This window comes from Dothidotthia symphoricarpi, assembly GCF_010015815.1.
Source record: "Dothidotthia symphoricarpi CBS 119687 unplaced genomic scaffold P153scaffold_8, whole genome shotgun sequence".
NCBI lineage: Eukaryota > Fungi > Ascomycota > Dothideomycetes > Pleosporales > Dothidotthiaceae > Dothidotthia > Dothidotthia symphoricarpi.
The window spans coordinates 1,118,085-1,135,407 of record NW_022985015.1 but is presented as its reverse complement, the minus strand read 5'-3'; the positions used below and the strand labels follow the sequence as shown (position 1 = coordinate 1,135,407).

The window sequence follows — 17,323 nt, the reverse complement described above, 5'->3', positions numbered from 1 at the left end:
ACGTCGATCATGGATAAAGGATCGGTTCTTGTTTCTTTTTTAGCACTCTCGGCGTAGGTATAGGGCATTGCATAGCGTGGAGTTATGGTAGGATGTATAGATTTCGTCTACTGGGTCGTTGACCACTTGTGAATATAGTCACAATGAAAACACTTTTCCTCTTGAATGAATGTCAACTGTGACGGGTGAACGCCATGTGATTGCTGGCTGCACATGATAGTTGGACAGGGACTTGTGCAAGCATCGATCGACGTGATGAACATGTTGATAGGTAAAAACTAAAATATGCACTTGTGACTAGTATACAGTGTTCTTTTCTCGATTCAAACTCCTTCCAGTGCCAATTCCCATGATAACCAATCTGAGCCACTTGAAAACTACGCTAGAACGCCATGACTGCCATCCAACATCTGGCGTCCGTCTCCTCACGCACCACCCGTCTAACCGCTGTGCTGCGCCTGAGCAAGGAGCTTGCCAAGGGCGGGGCCCATGATGACAAACACCTCAAAGGCAAGGATGTGCAGGACGACAAAAGCCATACCCGTCACCATGGCGAAAGACTTGACGTAGAGCGCGATGAGACGACGGCGAGCCTCCCAGTTGAAGCTCCTCCACGCATCCAAGAAGGCGATCTTTCCAGATCCGCCGAGGTGCTGAGAAACGACCTTTCCGCCAAAAGTGCGGTCGAATGGGACGATGGTGTCCTGGTCCTCAGGGAGAACGGAAGACTCGATGCGGACGAGGGTGACGATGGCGGGGATGCAGAGGAATAGCGTGCAGGACACAGCGATGAGGAGGGTGGCGATGCCGCGGAAGATGAGCGATGCCACCTGCGCAGCGTCGTACGAGTCGAAGGTCTCCTGGTCAATGTTGTGCAGACCGAACAGCATGGCAACACCAGCAATGATGTACACGCTGATGTACGGCATAGCAGACTTGATGGCAGCGGGGAGCGCAAGGGTCTTCCAGTGGCTCTTAGCGGGGATGCGCTGCCAGAAGCTTTGCTCGGATGGCAGGGAAACAACCTTGTGGGTCCAGGCTGCGTGTACAGGGGCGACGACTGCGCCGCTCAGAGCGGCAACGAGGACAGCCTGGCCACAAAAGTGGGGAAGAACGGAGTCGAAGATTTGTGCGACGAAGACAAAGGCAAAGCTGTACAGTGCGTGGATCCTGAGACCCCTGAAGCGCGACCAGCGGCCGGCGTTGGCAACGAGGTGCTTGATTGTGCCGCGGATGCTGGACGTGATGGGCTTCTGGTGGACGAGTGTGATGGTAGGGCCAGCCTCAAGGAGGCCTTCCTTCTCCTCTTTGTCTGCGGGCTCGGCGACGGAGGGAGAGATGGTGATGGCAGCGGTGGGAGTCTCGACCATGCAAAGTGTAGTGATGACTTCGTTGAGCATGTAGGACATCTGTTCATGTCATGTCAGCTATGGTTCACAGCAACTGCGCCCGTAGCGGTTGTGTAAAGACTTACCAGACTGATGAATACCATAGAAGCCACGAAGCTCACGTAGAGCAACGCAAAGCCCCAGGTAGGCAGCTCGATCTCGTCCCCTTCGTTCTCGCCATTACCGCTCGATGGTCCTCCCTGTACGTTTACAGCGCGCTTGACGAACGACACCGCGTTGGGATGCAGAACCGCACGGCGGACAGCGTCGGCAATCATCTTGCCTTGTGTTTGTGAAGTAAAGGAACCAGTCAACAGGTACAAAAGAAGAGAAGGGATGTTATGGAGGAGATAGAGTTAGCTACTGTAGCCAACCTTTGAATGTTCGCATGTCACAGCGGCAAAGGAGGCGAAGCTGACGCAGTTGCCTGGCGTGCATTGACCACGTGCATCATACAAGGCTTAGCTTCTGCTCTATTTTTGGCCACTTGTCTCGGTGGCCAATCGATAAACGCGAGAAACCTGTTCTAGGCGCGGAGTTGGGATGTATTACTCAGCCACATGAGAATCCAAGTTGACGATGGAGTTTGATGGAAGTCATTCACTGAAGGTGAAAGCCACATAAACCGGTGCTTGGTTGAGCCCAACGGCCCCAACGACAAACATTTCGGAAGCTCACCAGGATCATCGAGGTTTTGCGATTCAACATAAAAACAGAATATTACGGGAACGAGTATTCATTATATCCTGTCGAGATATCAAAAGGAAAACCAACTCCTATACTTCCATGCCCATAGTGACAACCATTCATTCATATCAAGCGACTCCGTAGAGACAGCCTACAAAGAAGAAGCATCGAAAGAGGAAGTATACTAACGCTAAAATAGATATCTAGGGAAAAGGGCTTTTAGGAACAAGGTGAAACACTTAACGCTCGGTGTGTCCAATTTCAGGGCTTTGTGGTTGTGTCGAGACTGAGCATGTGAATCGTCATCCGTGGTCATCGTGAAGATTTGTGCCTATGCGAGAAGCTCATCATAGGTAGTAGCGGAAACACTGAGAGCTTGCGATAGATCGATCGGGCAAAACAGGTGTTCTGCACTTCCTGACTTATTTCGTGAGAGCTTACAAGACAGGCTGAGCGATTGGCTGAGCAGCCGGCATGTTCGACTCGTACTGGGACTGGGATGCCAAAGGCTCGTGCTTGGGGGCGACAGGGAAGTCGGTCCTCTTGGCCTCTGGGGAAGTGGGGCGACCGCCGCGGTACTGGTTGATGGTCTCAGTAGCCTTAGCGGTGTATTGGTTGGTGATACCCTGAACGGAGTGTGCGGCGTTGACGGCGTTCTTGCTGGCGACTTCCTTGAGCTGGACGGCCTGTTGACTGGCAATGTTGTAACCCTTCTCGAGTTGAGCATCAATGACCGCCTTGTTCTTGATGTAGACGAGGGGACCAAGGTAGGTAACAAGAGTCGCAATCAAAGCCAAGCCCCAGAGAGGAACGAACTTGATGAGGAAGTACGAAGTCAAGGACGCGACAAAAGCCTGGACGCGGAAGATGTCAGCTGTCATCATCCATAATATAGAATACGTGGCGGGGTGTTGCAAGCATCAAGTGGAAGATGTCGTGAGCGGGGTTCAACGATGAGAGGATTGACTTACAGCGAGCGTGGCATACACGTTCTCAGCGAAGACTATTCGCTGGGACTCGATGACGAAAAAGTTGATGAGCTGCTCAACATCATCCAGGAGACGCTCAAGCGACGCCTTGGGGATGGTGAAGTACTGCTGTGGCCTGATCTGGGTGGTAAGACCACGTCCAATAGCCAGTTGTCCGACAAGCTCTGCAGAGGCAGTTGCTCCAAGTGTTATGTAGAGACCCTTGAGTATGTAGTGGATCACGTTCAGGTATCGGGCAGCAAAGATGAACATGACGGTAACACCAAAGGCGATACCAGTTGCGCGCGGGTTCTTCCAGCTCAGGAGACGGTAGAACATGCTGTGGTAGTCTGATTGAGGTCAGCCATCATGCCACTTGTGGCATGTAGGAACCACTTACGGGTAAGGTTCTGGCCTGTGGCTGTCTTATGCTCAGGAATGGTTCGGGAATTCGCGAGGTCGGCAAATTCGTCGCGGGTCCTCGCACCCTCTGCCTTGACGTTTTGTGCAACAGGTCCTACGAAATTTAGTAATTGTGTTGAAAAAATCAAGTTCAAGTATCTGTGTTGCAAAAACATGTTAGCATCGCATTCGCTGACACAAGGTGGGGTGTTGAGCTGCACTTACCTCACCATTCAGGACAGTCTCCTTCGTGTTCTGCACAGCGGGGTGGCTCGCAGCGGCATTCATGGCGTTCTGTGCTGCTTTGTGGTTATTAGTCGAGGGTCTAGGAATATGAGAGATTCACATGGGAAGACTGCAGTTGTCGGGTTAGCGGAGGTCTCGGCAGGATTCGGAACGTGCTCTGTTACTCACCTTACAGGCCAGGATGCTGCTTCCTGCTTGCTGTGCGTTCTGTGCGGCGTTCGATGCGTATTGGTCAACGTCTCCGTTCTGCCTCGCCGAGCGCTGGTTGGAAGAGTACTGGTTGGAGTACGGGTCCGAGGAGTACTGGTTGGAGGGCGCAGAGGGGTCAAGATCAGACAGATCCGTGCTGGTGAGCTGGACTCGCGGTGCTTCAGACATTCTTGCTATTGACAGTTCTTCTGTGGTTATGGTGGGTGGAAGTTAAAGAAGTCGTGGCAATTGACAAAATTGAATGTCAGTGTGAATGTGAGTGTGTGAGGTGGGGGTGGGAAAGGCAGAAGAACAGGAGACGGTTTGCTTTTCTGCAGGCGCGAGTTTCCAGATTTCCCGCTATGATGCTAGGGTGCGTCATAATTGTTTGAGGTCTTAGACACAAAGAAGTCAAGGCATAGCCAATAATGCCTTGCACTTCAAGCTGCAGGCTGCATATGTACTATGTCATTCATACGACCAAGCTCTTGGGCTCCCCGTGTCTTCAACTACACAGTCTTGCTCTCGCAAGCTGAACGTCTTTGTAACGTCGCTTGCTGCCCACGATGCTCGCGTGCGCCTAATTTGTGTTGGGCAGGCATGTGAAAACTGACGTAGCTGCCCGCGCTCTGACCCGGATTCGCAGTACTGTGGCTTGTTTGCTCGCACCCTCTCGGTTGGTCAAAATACCAGGAAATATGGCGCAGTGAAATCTTGCAACAGCTTAACAACCACGTCTAGTATCGAATCAAGGGTCTTGTGCTTGAAATCGTGGTGTCAAACGCCCAGCGTGCACTTTGTAAAATTGTGTTAGTATGGTTTTGCGGCTTGTAGGAGCCACAAGAACACGGCTTCCCGCTTTTACATTGACCAAGAGGCACCTCACCATCGTTTGCCATGTCGAGCGGTGCCGCTTCCTTGTGCCGATCCACTTTCAGACAGATAAGGATACGGCTAGCCTGAGTGGCCGAAGAAACGCAGCATATCACACCATCAGCTAAATGTGAACACGATGGCATTCCCCAGACGTTATCGACCACTTGATCCGGCACGCATGGGGGCAAGCACAGATCCATGCAACAAACTACATGTTTTCTACCAATAGCACAATGCCCTGCAGAGCTTCACACTCATGAATTCCACTCAGGCCACGTGAGTTGTATGCAAGTGATATCTTTGGCCGATCTCACGAGCCTGGTTTAACCGTCAGGTACAAGCGCAGAGTTGCGCAGGGCCGCCGGCCTATACAGTACTTTGTAGCGATGTTGGTACGAATAGCGTGAGTGATGGCATGTGACGTCCAAGGCACAGCCGCGGGATGAGGGCGCTTCGCTTCTTGATACACAGCGAGCAAATGACAAGGCGGACAGAGGGCGACGGTCCTGGGATGCTGCTTGTACTTCCAATAGGTAGGTAAATGCTCCAGGGCATAAGAGATGAGAGCCCGTCTTACCATCCTCTACTGTGTATGCGCTGGAGAAATGTAGGCAGCTGACGGCATCCGTCCATGGCGGGGAACAACCACGCGAGCGCAGGTGGGGTCTTCGCCCAGTCCAGAGCTGGCGAGTGCACTACTGTATTTCGCATATGCAAGCGCTGGCCTTGTGTAGCGTATGTTGATGCGACGATGCACGCTTCGTCAAAGACTGGGTTGACGCCCATCTTCTGCAGCTTCGTCCTGGGTTTCGGAACCGGTAGATAGAGCAGCGGAGAGCATAGCCGGTGGTCTGCCTCGTACCGGTATCGAGACACAGCACCAGTGACATGCGCGGGCGAGTCTCAGCATGCAGGTCGAACGCCTCCTCCACAAGCCTCTCCGATAGCAATCTCTAGCGAGCGCCATTACGGGAAGCCCACCACGCTCGCAGTTTGGCCGCGTGATAAGAATGCGCAGTGATGGAGGAGGTACACACGCCCTCACAGACAGAAGGGTGACGGTCGCTGGGAGTCTTGACAGAATGTTTGCACAGTCGTCGAACTTCACCGGCTGTCGGTCACTTGGTAGGGGAGCCGTGTCAGGCATTGAATCCAAAAAGCCCGGCCGTTTTGGCGGCAGGCGGACGCTGACAAGGATTCATGCGGACGCGGCGTTATCACCGCCACGTTCGATCGCTTTCTTACCACGGCTGCGATAAGTCACTTGGATCTCCTTTCGGACCGTCTTCCCTTTCTGTCCTCAGCCTCCTCACTTCCTCTTCCTCTCCTCGTTCCTCGCAGACCGTCGTCCGTAAACACGTCGACACCCGGCTCCAAGTCATTGTCACCTCGCGCTTCCGGACCCTCGGTACGCCAGCGACGCAAGACAGAAAAACGACATGGTCAAGGCGCTTGCGCATCGCAATCTTGCATCAACCGTCGTTATCGCGACGACCCAAAATCGATACTGAGCACACGACAACCCAACAGCTCTCCCTCTACGGAGGCGGGGGTCTGCTCATACTGTCCAGCAGCATGATATTACCGCGCAGCTTATACAACGACTCACCACCAGAGCCCCGCACCCGTGCTACCAACAACCCGACTCTCCTCTACAGCTGGTGGTGCACTATCTTCTCCCTCGTCATCATAGGCTTCCGACTGTCTGGGCGCTACATTCGAAATGAACGACTCTTCCGCGAGGACTGGATCACGTTATGGAGTACGCTTCCGCTTATAGCACGCATGGGATTTGTGCATGTCGTCCTCATCTACGGCACCAACAACGTCAATACCAGCCATTTGACAGACCCCATCAGAATTCGGCATCGCGAGATCGGCTCGCAGATGGTCCTCGCAGCGAGGATCTTCTATGCGCTCTTGTACTTGTTCCTAGTCCCACCTGTCAAACCTTAACTAACGCATGACTAGCATCTGGATGGCCAAATTCACAGTTTCCGAATTCTTGAAACGTCTGACAGAACGCTTTTGGAAAAAAGGCTATGAGTGGGGTTTGCGCTGCATACGTATCTTTCTCGTCGTTACCTTCATCATGGTTGTAATCGCCACGTTTGCCGAGTGTCAGCCAGTTGACCACTACTGGCAAGTCATACCAAGTCCAACACCCGAATGTCGACAAGGCTATGCGCAACTCCTTACCATGGGTATCGCCGACATGATAACGGATATTCTCCTAGTTGCCTTCCCCATCCCGATCATTGTTCGTTCTAATATGAGCATGAAGCGCAAGGTCTCACTCGTCGCGCTGTTTTCCTTATCGATCGTTCTCATCGCCATTACTGGAGCTCGGATGCCCATGGTCATCAATAGAAGTGGCCTTCAACAATTCCGTACAGTCTTCGCCTCTTCCGAGATTCTTGCGGCCACCGTCGTTTCCAACGCTATCATCCTAGGGTCGTTCCTGCGTGATAGGGGTGTCAAGAAAGCCAAGTTCAAGGCACCCTCAACATGTGACAGCATAGAACGTAGGGGCTCAATGCGACGCTACACTGCTCGACAATGGGGCAGTGATGAAGACCTTGCGCGTTCGCTTGGTTACCGGACGAAGCCAGAACTCGCAGACAAGACATCAAGTGTACCGAGACCGGCACCTGTTGCTGATCTGGACCTTCTACCACCCAGCAGGCAATCCGGCCCTTTTGCAAACAACAACTGGCAGTTTCCTAGCCAAAACGGTGGTGTACAACCATGCAATTCGAACACCAGTATGAAAATAACAGACATTCGAGACCCAATGCCAAGTCCACGTCATGGCAGGCGAGTGTCGTTCTTCGACGTCGGTGGCCTTCTTGAAAATTCAGTCTCAGCTCCCTCACCTACCGACTCGGTCGTCGCTCACGACTTTGCGCCTCACCCTCGGCGAGGTTCAAGAGCCTCCACCCTCATGAGTAATGGCCGTGCCTATCCCCCAGCAGTACGTCGGTCATCGCGTCTTTCTCAGCAATCTGAAGACCACGAGTTATCCATACGACCAAGCAATCAATTACAGGATATTGGCGGCTTCCTTTCGGAAGACCATGAGCTCGCAATGGAGGCAGAAGAGCAGGCGTCCTCGTCGCCACATTCTGTCTCTCCAACTAGCTCTCCTCCACAAACTGGACAGACTGCGCCGGTACATCGTACTTTGACGCAAACCAGCTACGATGCTCCATCATTGCAAGATGCAGGTGGCCTCCTCCTTCCACGGCCATCGATGTCTATACAGAGCAATCCCACCCAGCCCAACTATGATGCCCCATCCCTACAGGATGCAGGCGGTCTCCTTTCGTCGTCTCCACATTCGAAACATTTTCCTCTTGCGTGATACCCCTGTCCACCTGTGGACCTTTTGTCTTTTTGCATAGCCTGCCTGTCTCTCCCTGTATTTTATATTCCTTGTTCATGATATCCCCAAATGGTTGGCGTTGACGGGTTCATGTTTTACGTGTCACGATGTGTCCAGAAGTGGGCGGGATTGTTCCCTTCGAGGAGGTGTTGGGCCTCAGGATTTGGCTTGAAGGTATCTAGGAGAATATGGGTTGATGGATTACTACGTCGTTTCTATTGTGTTGATACATGAAGTTTATCGCTGATACAATGGCTTTGGAAATAATAAGTTCTTGGACGAACAATGTAATATCAATTTTTTATTATTTCAACTAATACTTGCACTCGCGAATCTTGACCTTGTGATTGTGCGAAATATTTGTTCGCGCCGGTGGGATGGAACACCATCTTAATTAACTCGGCATATGCATCGGCTTTTGATAGTTATTCTCGATTGATGCCCTTGTTGAAGCGGGAAGAAGCGAAGGACGGGAAGGATCATAGCGCCAAAGCCATGCATCTTCAAACCCTTCCCTTCGACAGCCCTTCACCACCATCCACCAGAAAGCACACACTGCAACAATGACCACTGCAGCTCCAACACTGGAAGAAATCACCCAACTAACCCGCCAAGAACTTACTACAGCTAGAAAATCAGATCCAATCCGCGAATGCGGACGCGCCGCTCTGTTGCTGCTTCCCGATGATCCTGAGCTTTGCTTGAAGCTTGCGTATCAGAAATTGCATGACGTGCCGTACAAGGACGTGAAAACATGTTGGAGACGGTTGTACACGGATGCGAGTCTCTGGAAGGTGGTGAGGGTTGTGGGAGAGCTGGAGTCTAAGGGGCGTGGTGCACCAGGTGAGGACACAAGAGAAGGTGGTGACGAGAACAGAGGAGAGGGCGACTGGATAGATGAAGTGGTCAAGCTTTTAGACATGGCGCTCATCCTCACGGGTGCACCGGAAAGAGAAGAGTTGGTGGAGCTGTGGTTTTCCGCCATCAAGGCCGTACTCGTCACCTTCCAACCCGACTTTGAGTCCTCCGATCGACCAGCGAAGCGACGCAAACTCTCACCGTCTATGCAGTCGACCTTATCTGCACAGCTTCCGCACCTTCGCCCAGCAGTCCGCCACCCCATTGCCCGTGCAACGAATCCGTCCCTGGCATCTTTCCAAACCAAGCTCTCCAACCCACAAACACACACTCCCATCATAATCGAAGGTGCTATAGAGCACTGGCCCGCACTCGACGACCGACCATGGAATAATTCGGAGTATCTGCTTGAGCAGACGCTCGGCGGGCGACGCCTGATCCCTGTAGAGATAGGGAAAAGTTACACATCCGAAGGCTGGGGCCAGCGCATCGTCACCTTCAGCTCGTTCATGCAGGACTACATATTAAGCACACAAACCCCTCTCAAAAAGGAGAATGAAGCAACAGGCTACCTAGCGCAGCACGACCTCTTCGCTCAGATTCCCTCTTTACGCGCCGATATTTGCATTCCAGATTACTGCTATTGCGAGCCTATCCCGACCTCTTTACCGCACGTCAAGGCTACGGCGAAGTTAGAAGAACCGCTTCTGAATGCATGGTTTGGACCCCCAGGCACGATCTCCCCGTTGCATACAGATCCGTATCATAATGTTCTGGCGCAGGTCGTCGGGTATAAGTATGTAAGGTTGTATGCGCCAGAAGAGACGAGGAGACTCTATCCCAGAAGTATAGATGAGAGTGGAGTAGACATGAGTAATACCAGCCAAGTAGATTTGGACGAGGGCATGGCTGTCCATGAGGAAGTGTCTTGTTGGGAAGGATGTGGTGGTGCGGAGGGGGTGCATGGGGATGGCGATGAGCATGATTTGGTTGAAAGAAGGAGGGATTTCGAAGAACAGTTTCCTGAGTTCAAGGATGCAAGGTATATTGAGGGTATTCTCGGGCCTGGAGAGTGTTTATACCTCCCTGTGGGGTGGTGGCATTATATCAGAAGTTTGACGCCGAGCTTTAGTGTCAGCTTCTGGTTCAATTGATCCGTGTTTTCTTCTTGAGTCTATCGACTTCTTCTAGAGGGGTTTGTGGTATCGTTGCTGTCATTTTCATCCTCGATATCTTTATGTTGCCTGATTTGGCTGGGCTTATATTTGATAGTCTAAGTCTGGGCAGATGCATAGTTCGTATCAAAAAAACATCCCGAGAGCCTTGCGAGTATGGCTTGCTTCACGTCCTTCAATATCCCTTAAAACTGCCAACCTCCAGGGCGATGCATGATTTTGCCAAATTTTAAGCTTGGTAAGTGTTAGGTTTGATTCGTTTTCCACCCCAATTAATCATCGCCTTGCAGGAGCTTTTGTCTGCGGCTCTTGAAGTTGGCTATAGCGACAGACCTGGGAAGTTTTAGCATTAACGAGTTCTTCCCTAAAACAACTACGTTGTTCAAAGAGTGGGCAAAGTCGAACAATACCTGAAACTCCATCAAAGCAACGGCGGAACAGGGCGGATACGAAAAGAATTATCGGTCCTTGGCCGAATAATGAACGAAAAAGCTCTTCAAAGAGTTGTTGAGACAAGCAACACTTGGCGTTATCGTCTTGCTTAACGCCATAGTGATCCAACTGACTCGGTGATAACAACGTTTTTCTCTAAACATGACAGTGCGGGCTAACTTCATTGTCTTGCACTGAAAAGCATTGCATCATGCCAACGAGTACGCTCTTACCGTGCATACGAAACCAAATACTGGATCAAGTACCAGATAGTGCACCTATCAGCACCCCATGAATTTCTACACAGTAAGGAGCTTCGGACCCCGGGCTCCGCGGGCGCCTTTGGCCTTACATGCGCATGTGTAATGATCGGTTTGATGTGCCGATCATAGATCTCTACCCGCCCGGCCCCGGTCCTTGTCAAGAGCGAGGTTCCGACAATCGCGATATGACATCACGACTTCGATATTGCGAAACTTATCGTCGACGCGTCCAAAATGGCGGCGAACGTGCTTTTAGTCGTACAAATCGACGCTCTGATCACTTTATCGTGGCGTTGTTGACATTCTCACGTTCTTCACCTTGCCTGCAATCATCGCGACTCATCAACGTGATTCATCAACGCGAACATCACACGGGCTTACAAATAGTCTTTGGATATATGGTTAGTCCCTGCAGCGACGCTTGTGTTTTGACATCTTGTCGAACCAAAAACTAGTACTAACCACCCACGTAGGGAGGGTTGAGCCATCGCTATAGCTTCAATGGAACGGCCCACTCCCTCAGCATCGGAACTTCCTGGGGGTTGGATAGAAACACCTGCAGAGCCTAGTCGACAACACTCGTACATTGGAACACATCAGCAGATACCGCATGAAGCTCTTGCCACACATCGCGAAGAACCCGCAGCTCGAACATTCATCGCCAACGCTCTCCACACCAGCAGTGAGAGTTTTTACGGCGCACATGAAGACGGGAAATCGGCAGGGCGACTCACAGATACGGACCACAGAAATGGAGCAGGTCCATTTGTAGAGTCAAGTCCCAGCACCGTGGTCCCATCGCCCAACACCACTCCATTAGCGGAACCTCGAGACAACGAGGTCGGAGAGCCAGTAGAGGAACATGTGATTTTGGAAGATGATTCTTCCGACTCTGAAGATGAAGGCACCAGGGGATTTGCTGCGACAAAGTCGACAGAAGCTGACAGCAGGCCTGCTCTGCAACAACGTCAGTCGAAACCCATGACTGAAGACGATCTGTTCCGCATGCTTTCCAGACGAAGAACCAGTCAATCGAATGGACTCAGCCGTAGGGATACCACGGCAACGGTGTCAAGCGACGACGATGAACGAGATGAGATCAACAGACTCATGTCAAGGATGTTTGGGCACACTCGACAAGAGGCCTCCGAGGAGGAGAAGACAAGACATCAAGGTGTGATCTTCAAAGACCTGACCGTGAAGGGCATGGGTGTTGGAGCAGCGCTGCAGCCTTCAGTCGGCGATATTTTCATGAATCCCATCAGGCTCATTAAGAATCTGACCTCAAAAGGTCCTCGCCAAACAGCAGGCAAGCCGCCTGTTCGTACGCTAATCGACAACTTCTCCGGATGCATCAAGCCAGGAGAAATGCTTCTGGTGTTGGGACGTCCCGGCGCTGGCTGCTCGACGTTCTTGAAGGTCATTGGAAACCAGAGATTTGGCTTCCAGGATATAGAAGGCACTGTGAAGTATGGGGGAACATCTAGTGAGGAGATGGGCAAGAAATACCGGAGCGAGGTGCTGTACAACCCTGAAGAAGACTTACACTACGCCACTCTCAAGGTCAAGGACACGCTGAAGTTTGCCCTGAAGACCAGAACGCCAGGCAAAGACTCAAGAAAGGAGGGTGAGTCGAGAGCAGACTACGTCAACGAATTTCTGCGCGTCGTCACCAAACTCTTCTGGATCGAGCACACTCTCGGCACAAAGGTGGGAAACGAACTCATTCGAGGTGTGTCGGGCGGTGAGAAAAAGCGTGTATCCATCGCCGAAGCGATGATAACCAAGGCTAGTGTTCAGGCCTGGGACAACTCCACGAAAGGGCTCGATTCCAGTACTGCTCTGGAATACGTACAGAGTTTACGGTCACTTACAAACATGGCACACATTTCGACCTTGGTGGCGCTATATCAGGCCGGTGAATCACTCTACGATTTGTTCGACAAAGTGATCTTGATCCACGAAGGTCGATGCTGCTACTATGGTCCATCGGAACGCGCTGCAGAGTACTTCAAGAGTCTTGGATTTGTACAGCCTGAGCGTTGGACGACCGCTGATTTCTTGACATCGGTGACAGATGACCATGAGCGACATGTCAAGGATGGCTGGGAAGACCGCATTCCAAGGACTGGCGCCCAATTTGGAAAGGCGTTCCTCGACAGTCAACAACACCGGGAGAATCTAGAGGAGGTTGAAGAATTTGAGAAAGAGACCCAGCGTCAGGCCGAAGACCGTCGAGCGGCAGCAACCAAAGCCACGAAGAAGAAGAATTATACCTTGTCGTTCCCCAAGCAAGTTATGGCGTGCACTAAGCGCCAGTTTCTGGTCATGGTTGGCGACCCTCAATCCCTTATAGGGTAAGTCACTCCTTTCTTCCATATATCTAAATCCGTGTTTGTATGTGCCTGCTATCAAGACGTGTCCAACCACTTGTTGAACGTCTTGGAAGTGGTATAGTATCCAGAACCCGTGCTAACTGCCACAGAAAATGGGGTGGTATCCTTTTCCAGGCTCTTATCGTAGGATCATTGTTCTACAACCTGCCAGCGACTGCTGCGGGAGCGTTCCCGCGAGGTGGTGTTATTTTCTTCATGCTGCTTTTCAACGCTCTGCTTGCTTTGGCAGAGTTGACGTCTGCCTTTGTATCTCGCCCGGTCTTAATGAAGCACAAGAGCTTTTCCTTCTACCGGCCATCTGCTTACGCAATCGCGCAAACCATCATCGATATCCCACTTGTTTTCGTCCAAGTCTTCCTCTTCGACATTGTTGTCTACTTCATGGCAGGCCTACAACGGACAGCTTCGCAGTTCTTCATATCACTTCTGCTTCTATGGATCATCACGATGACCATGTATGCCTTCTTTAGGGCTGTTGGTGCTCTTGTGGGATCACTCGATGTCGCCACTAGGATTACCGGGTTGGCCATCCAAGCCTTGGTTGTGTACACTGGTTATTTGATCCCTCCCAGCAAGATGCATCCTTGGTTTTCTTGGTTGAGGTAAGTGACTCCATTAACTTCTCTAGACCAGTACTAAATATACCAGATGGATCAATCCAATTCAGTATGGATTCGAAGGGCTACTCGTAAACGAGTTCTATAACTTGGAACTACAATGTGTTTCTCCGTATATTGCTCCACCTATTCCGAACGGGCAAGAACAATACCAGTCTTGCGCAATTCAAGGTAGTACTCCTGGCTCACTAACCGTTAGCGGGGCAAACTATGTCGATGTTGCTTTCGGGTATAAGCGTTCGCATCTCTGGAGGAACTTTGGAATCATCTGCGCAATGTTTCTCGCCTTTGTCGCATTGACTGCTGCCGGTATGGAATTCCAGAAGCCAAATAAGGGCGGTGGAGCTGTGACCATCTACAAGAGGGGTCAAGTGCCAAAAACCGTTGAACAGGAACTTGATGCCAAGAAGCTGCCTAACGATGAGGAGTCAGGGTCGGCAGACTCAGCTGCGACGAACGAGAAGCATTCGGCTGACGACAATGACGACTCCAAGAAAACTGTTGAAGGCATCGCGAAGAATGAGACCATCTTCACGTTCCAGGACATTAATCTGACTATCCCATACGAGAAGGGCGAGAGGAAGTTGCTGCAAAACGTTCAAGGGTTTGTAGTCTCCGACTTGTTGTTGAACACGGCTAATACTCCAACTTTAGATACGTGAAACCTGGCAAGTTGACTGCTCTCATGGGTGCTAGCGGAGCCGGCAAAACCACACTTCTCAACGCCCTTGCACAGCGGATCAATTTTGGTGTCGTTCAAGGAGACTTCCTCGTCGATGGCAAGCCGCTTCCATCGTCCTTCCAGCGCTCAACTGGTTTTGCAGAACAGATGGATATTCATGAATCTAGAGCCACAGTGCGCGAAGCTCTCCGGTTTTCAGCACGCCTTCGACAACCGAAAGAAGTCCCTATCAAGGAGAAGTACGACTATGTGGAGAAGATTATTGACCTACTCGAGATGAGGGACATTGCCGGAGCTGCAATCGGTGAGAGTGGGAATGGTCTAAACCAAGAACAGCGCAAACGTCTTACGATCGGTGTTGAGCTGGCCAGCAAGCCTGAGCTTCTCCTCTTTCTTGACGAGCCTACCAGTGGGCTCGACTCTGGCGCTGCCTTCAACATTGTACGGTTTTTGCGAAAGCTCGCCGATGCTGGACAGGCTATTCTCTGTACCATTCATCAACCGAGTGCTGTCCTCTTTGAACACTTCGACCAACTCCTTCTCTTGAAGTCTGGTGGCCGCACAGTCTACTTTGGTGAACTGGGACACGACAGCAAGAACTTGTTGGAATATTTCGAACAAAACGGAGCAAAGAAGTGCGCGCCAAACGAGAATCCAGCGGAGTACATGCTAGAGGCTATAGGTGCTGGCAATCCCGACTACAAAGGCGACGATTGGGGTGAAACTTGGGCTAAGTCTTCAGCGAACGAAAAACTCGGCAAGGAGATCCAGGACATCATTTCCAAGCGACGAGACGCGTCCAAGAACGACGAGGCGCGTGACGACCGAGAGTATGCGATGCCCTATCCCCAACAGTGGCTTGCCGTCGTGCAGCGAAGCTTCATTGCGATCTGGCGTGACCCGCCTTTCGTGGTGGGAATTACCATGCTCCACATAGCTACCGGCCTTTTCAACGGCTTCACGTTCTGGGATCTCGGAAACTCTCAGGTCGATATGCAATCGCGTTTGTTCTCTATTTTCATGACACTGACCATCGCTCCTCCATTGATCCAGCAGTTGCAGCCACGCTTTATCTCTGTGCGAGGCATCTATGAATCGAGAGAAGGTAACGCAAAGATTTACTCGTGGACTGCGTGGGTATGGGGTACAATCCTCAGCGAGGTACCTTATCGTCTCATTGCCGGAACAATCTACTGTAAGTTCTTCCACTCACTTGTGAAATGATATGCTAATGAATAACAGGGTGCTGCTGGTACTTCCCGCCTGGCTTCCCTCGTGACACTTACACGGCTGCCAGTGTATGGATGTTTATGATGCTGTTCGAAATGTTCTATCTTGGTTTTGGCCAAGCTATTGCCTCTTTTTGCCCGAACGAGCTTCTTGCGTCTCTATTGGTACCGCTATTCTTCACTTTCAGTAAGTGCCCCTACCTTGCCGCATGCCTCTTGTGCTAACTCCATGAAGTTGTTTCTTTCTGTGGTGTCGTAGTGCCATACGCTGGACTTCCCACGTTCTGGCAGAGTTGGATGTACTGGTTGACGCCGTTCCATTATCTACTCGAAGCATTCCTTGGGTTACTCCTCCATGGCCAAGAGATTAGGTGTGAGACCAAGGAGCTTGCAATCTTCCCTCCCCCACCGGGTCAAGACTGTCAGACATATGCCGGTCAAGTCTCGCAGCAGGCAGGCGGGTATGTGCAGACGCAGCCAGACGGGAACTGTGGGTTCTGCCAGTACTCAACAGGCGATGCCTTTGCAGCGTCCTTTAACGTCTTCCCCAAAAACATATGGCGGGACTTCGGCCTCATGTGGTAAGTCACGCGAGTCCAGATCTGATTGTGCACTGCTAACGTCTGCAGGATGTACGTCTTCTTCAATTTCGCAGTCGTGTTTGCCTGTACTTGGCTCTATCTTGGTGGTGCGCGTAAGATTAAGGCATTCTTCAGCCCCGCCGCACGTAAACAGAAGAAGGAGGCGAAGAAGAGGCAGAATGGTGAGAACGCTGCGTAGAGGTCGGAACAGTGTAGTGTCGGTTCCTGAACTCGGGAAAACTCGCGGCCGCGGACATTAGCGTGTTTTTCCAGAGCTCTATCCCCAGTGGGGTCTAGCTATGTTACATTCCCGCATCATGGATCTTCCCCGCGAAATACCATCCAGAACCATCTGGACTCCGATTTGAAGATCGGGTGCTAAACTTTTGCAGTCGTCGACTTATATATACTTTAATGATAATGTTTACTGTCTTTTCCCTCTCTGCAACTGCCGTGGCATACTTCCATGGATAAACATATTGGCGTGTTCATCCAGGGCTCTCCTTGCTTTGACACAAGCAGGAACGAAACGGCTGTGCATCTGGTCGTGCCACGTTAAGTGATAGGTACGGTGCATGACAGCTGCCAATCTTGTGCGGACAGCTGAGCGATTAATATATCCAGAGGTTCGCAGATAAAGATGTAACACACACAGACGGCAATCTGTCAACATCGGAAGCACATCCGCTCCATCGTGAGCCATAAAGCATGAGAGGGCCTGAAATGCCTCAAGTTTATTTTTCGGCTAAGCAGTGTGGTTTGAGACTACCATCCATCCGGATACCCAGAGGCACTGATTCGTGCATCGCACTAAATCGAGGTTTCGGTTTATCATCGCATGCAGGGGTGTTGGTCCACGAGCTGGAATCGGAACTCTTTCTAGGTGCACAGCCTCTTTTTTGTGGCCCTACCGACTATCGTGATGCAGCCCGACATTGATGCGCGCCCC

At 51.4% G+C, this 17,323-nt stretch overlaps 6 protein-coding genes across 6 annotated transcripts; 3 read left to right on the top strand and 3 right to left on the bottom strand.

Annotated features, from left to right (window-relative positions):
- Positions 1–100: 100 nt before the first annotated feature.
- On the bottom strand, positions 101–1,745 carry P153DRAFT_338481 (uncharacterized protein). The gene is made up of 2 exons (XM_033665789.1): positions 1,475–1,745; positions 101–1,409 (listed from the first exon to the last, which is right to left on the bottom strand). Exons 1-2 carry the CDS (start codon positions 1,664–1,666, stop codon positions 441–443), a joined length of 1,161 nt encoding a protein of 386 aa, XP_033524951.1. The 5' UTR covers positions 1,667–1,745; the 3' UTR covers positions 101–440.
- Positions 1,746–2,122: 377 nt separating this feature from the next.
- On the bottom strand, positions 2,123–4,388 carry P153DRAFT_366137 (uncharacterized protein). The gene is made up of 5 exons (XM_033667982.1): positions 3,865–4,388; positions 3,676–3,747; positions 3,444–3,560; positions 3,047–3,393; positions 2,123–2,929 (listed from the first exon to the last, which is right to left on the bottom strand). The coding sequence occupies exons 1-5, from the start codon at positions 4,067–4,069 to the stop codon at positions 2,513–2,515; spliced, it is 1,158 nt and encodes a 385-aa protein (XP_033524950.1). The 5' UTR covers positions 4,070–4,388; the 3' UTR covers positions 2,123–2,512.
- Positions 4,389–4,935: 547 nt separating this feature from the next.
- P153DRAFT_366136 (uncharacterized protein) lies at positions 4,936–5,830 on the bottom strand. Its single transcript, XM_033667981.1, has one exon. The coding sequence runs from the start codon at positions 5,540–5,542 to the stop codon at positions 5,330–5,332; it is 213 nt and encodes a 70-aa protein (XP_033524949.1). The 5' UTR covers positions 5,543–5,830; the 3' UTR covers positions 4,936–5,329.
- A 162-nt stretch (positions 5,831–5,992) lies between these two features.
- On the top strand, positions 5,993–8,463 carry P153DRAFT_338475 (uncharacterized protein). Its single transcript, XM_033665788.1, has 2 exons — positions 5,993–6,678; positions 6,728–8,463. The coding sequence occupies exons 1-2, from the start codon at positions 6,332–6,334 to the stop codon at positions 8,118–8,120; spliced, it is 1,740 nt and encodes a 579-aa protein (XP_033524948.1). The 5' UTR covers positions 5,993–6,331; the 3' UTR covers positions 8,121–8,463.
- Positions 8,464–8,704: 241 nt separating this feature from the next.
- P153DRAFT_338472 (jumonji domain-containing 5) lies at positions 8,705–10,639 on the top strand (the record flags this gene model as incomplete). The annotated part of the gene is made up of 2 exons (XM_033665787.1): positions 8,705–8,975; positions 9,021–10,639. 2 exons carry the CDS (start codon positions 8,705–8,707, stop codon positions 10,151–10,153), a joined length of 1,404 nt encoding a protein of 467 aa, XP_033524947.1. The 3' UTR covers positions 10,154–10,639.
- A 555-nt stretch (positions 10,640–11,194) lies between these two features.
- Positions 11,195–16,790, top strand: P153DRAFT_366133 (uncharacterized protein). The gene is made up of 8 exons (XM_033667980.1): positions 11,195–11,270; positions 11,343–13,226; positions 13,355–13,867; positions 13,914–14,486; positions 14,537–15,759; positions 15,807–15,980; positions 16,029–16,374; positions 16,423–16,790. Exons 2-8 carry the CDS (start codon positions 11,371–11,373, stop codon positions 16,571–16,573), a joined length of 4,836 nt encoding a protein of 1,611 aa, XP_033524946.1. The 5' UTR covers positions 11,195–11,270; positions 11,343–11,370; the 3' UTR covers positions 16,574–16,790.
- Positions 16,791–17,323: the final 533 nt, after the last annotated feature.

Bases quoted from the DNA above. Each gene is read 5' to 3' on its own strand.
- P153DRAFT_338475 (XM_033665788.1), top strand. From the start codon at position 6,332: ATGATATTACCGCGCAGCTTATACAACGACTCACCACCAGAGCCCCGC. The intron at 6,679-6,727 runs GTACTTGTTCCT...ACGCATGACTAG, and splicing joins AGGATCTTCTATGCGCTCTT to CATCTGGATGGCCAAATTCA.
- P153DRAFT_366133 (XM_033667980.1), top strand. From the start codon at position 11,371: ATGGAACGGCCCACTCCCTCAGCATCGGAACTTCCTGGGGGTTGGATA. The intron at 13,227-13,354 runs GTAAGTCACTCC...TAACTGCCACAG, and splicing joins GACCCTCAATCCCTTATAGG to AAAATGGGGTGGTATCCTTT. The intron at 13,868-13,913 runs GTAAGTGACTCC...TAAATATACCAG, and splicing joins CCTTGGTTTTCTTGGTTGAG to ATGGATCAATCCAATTCAGT.
- P153DRAFT_338481 (XM_033665789.1), bottom strand. From the start codon at position 1,666: ATGATTGCCGACGCTGTCCGCCGTGCGGTTCTGCATCCCAACGCGGTG. The intron at 1,410-1,474 runs GTAAGTCTTTAC...TGACATGAACAG, and splicing joins CTATGGTATTCATCAGTCTG to ATGTCCTACATGCTCAACGA.
- P153DRAFT_366137 (XM_033667982.1), bottom strand. From the start codon at position 4,069: ATGTCTGAAGCACCGCGAGTCCAGCTCACCAGCACGGATCTGTCTGAT. The intron at 3,748-3,864 runs GTAAGGTGAGTA...ATAACCACAAAG, and splicing joins AGGAAGCAGCATCCTGGCCT to CAGCACAGAACGCCATGAAT. The intron at 2,930-3,046 runs GTAAGTCAATCC...TTCCGCGTCCAG, and splicing joins ACGTGTATGCCACGCTCGCT to GCTTTTGTCGCGTCCTTGAC.
- P153DRAFT_366136 (XM_033667981.1), bottom strand. From the start codon at position 5,542: ATGGGCGTCAACCCAGTCTTTGACGAAGCGTGCATCGTCGCATCAACA.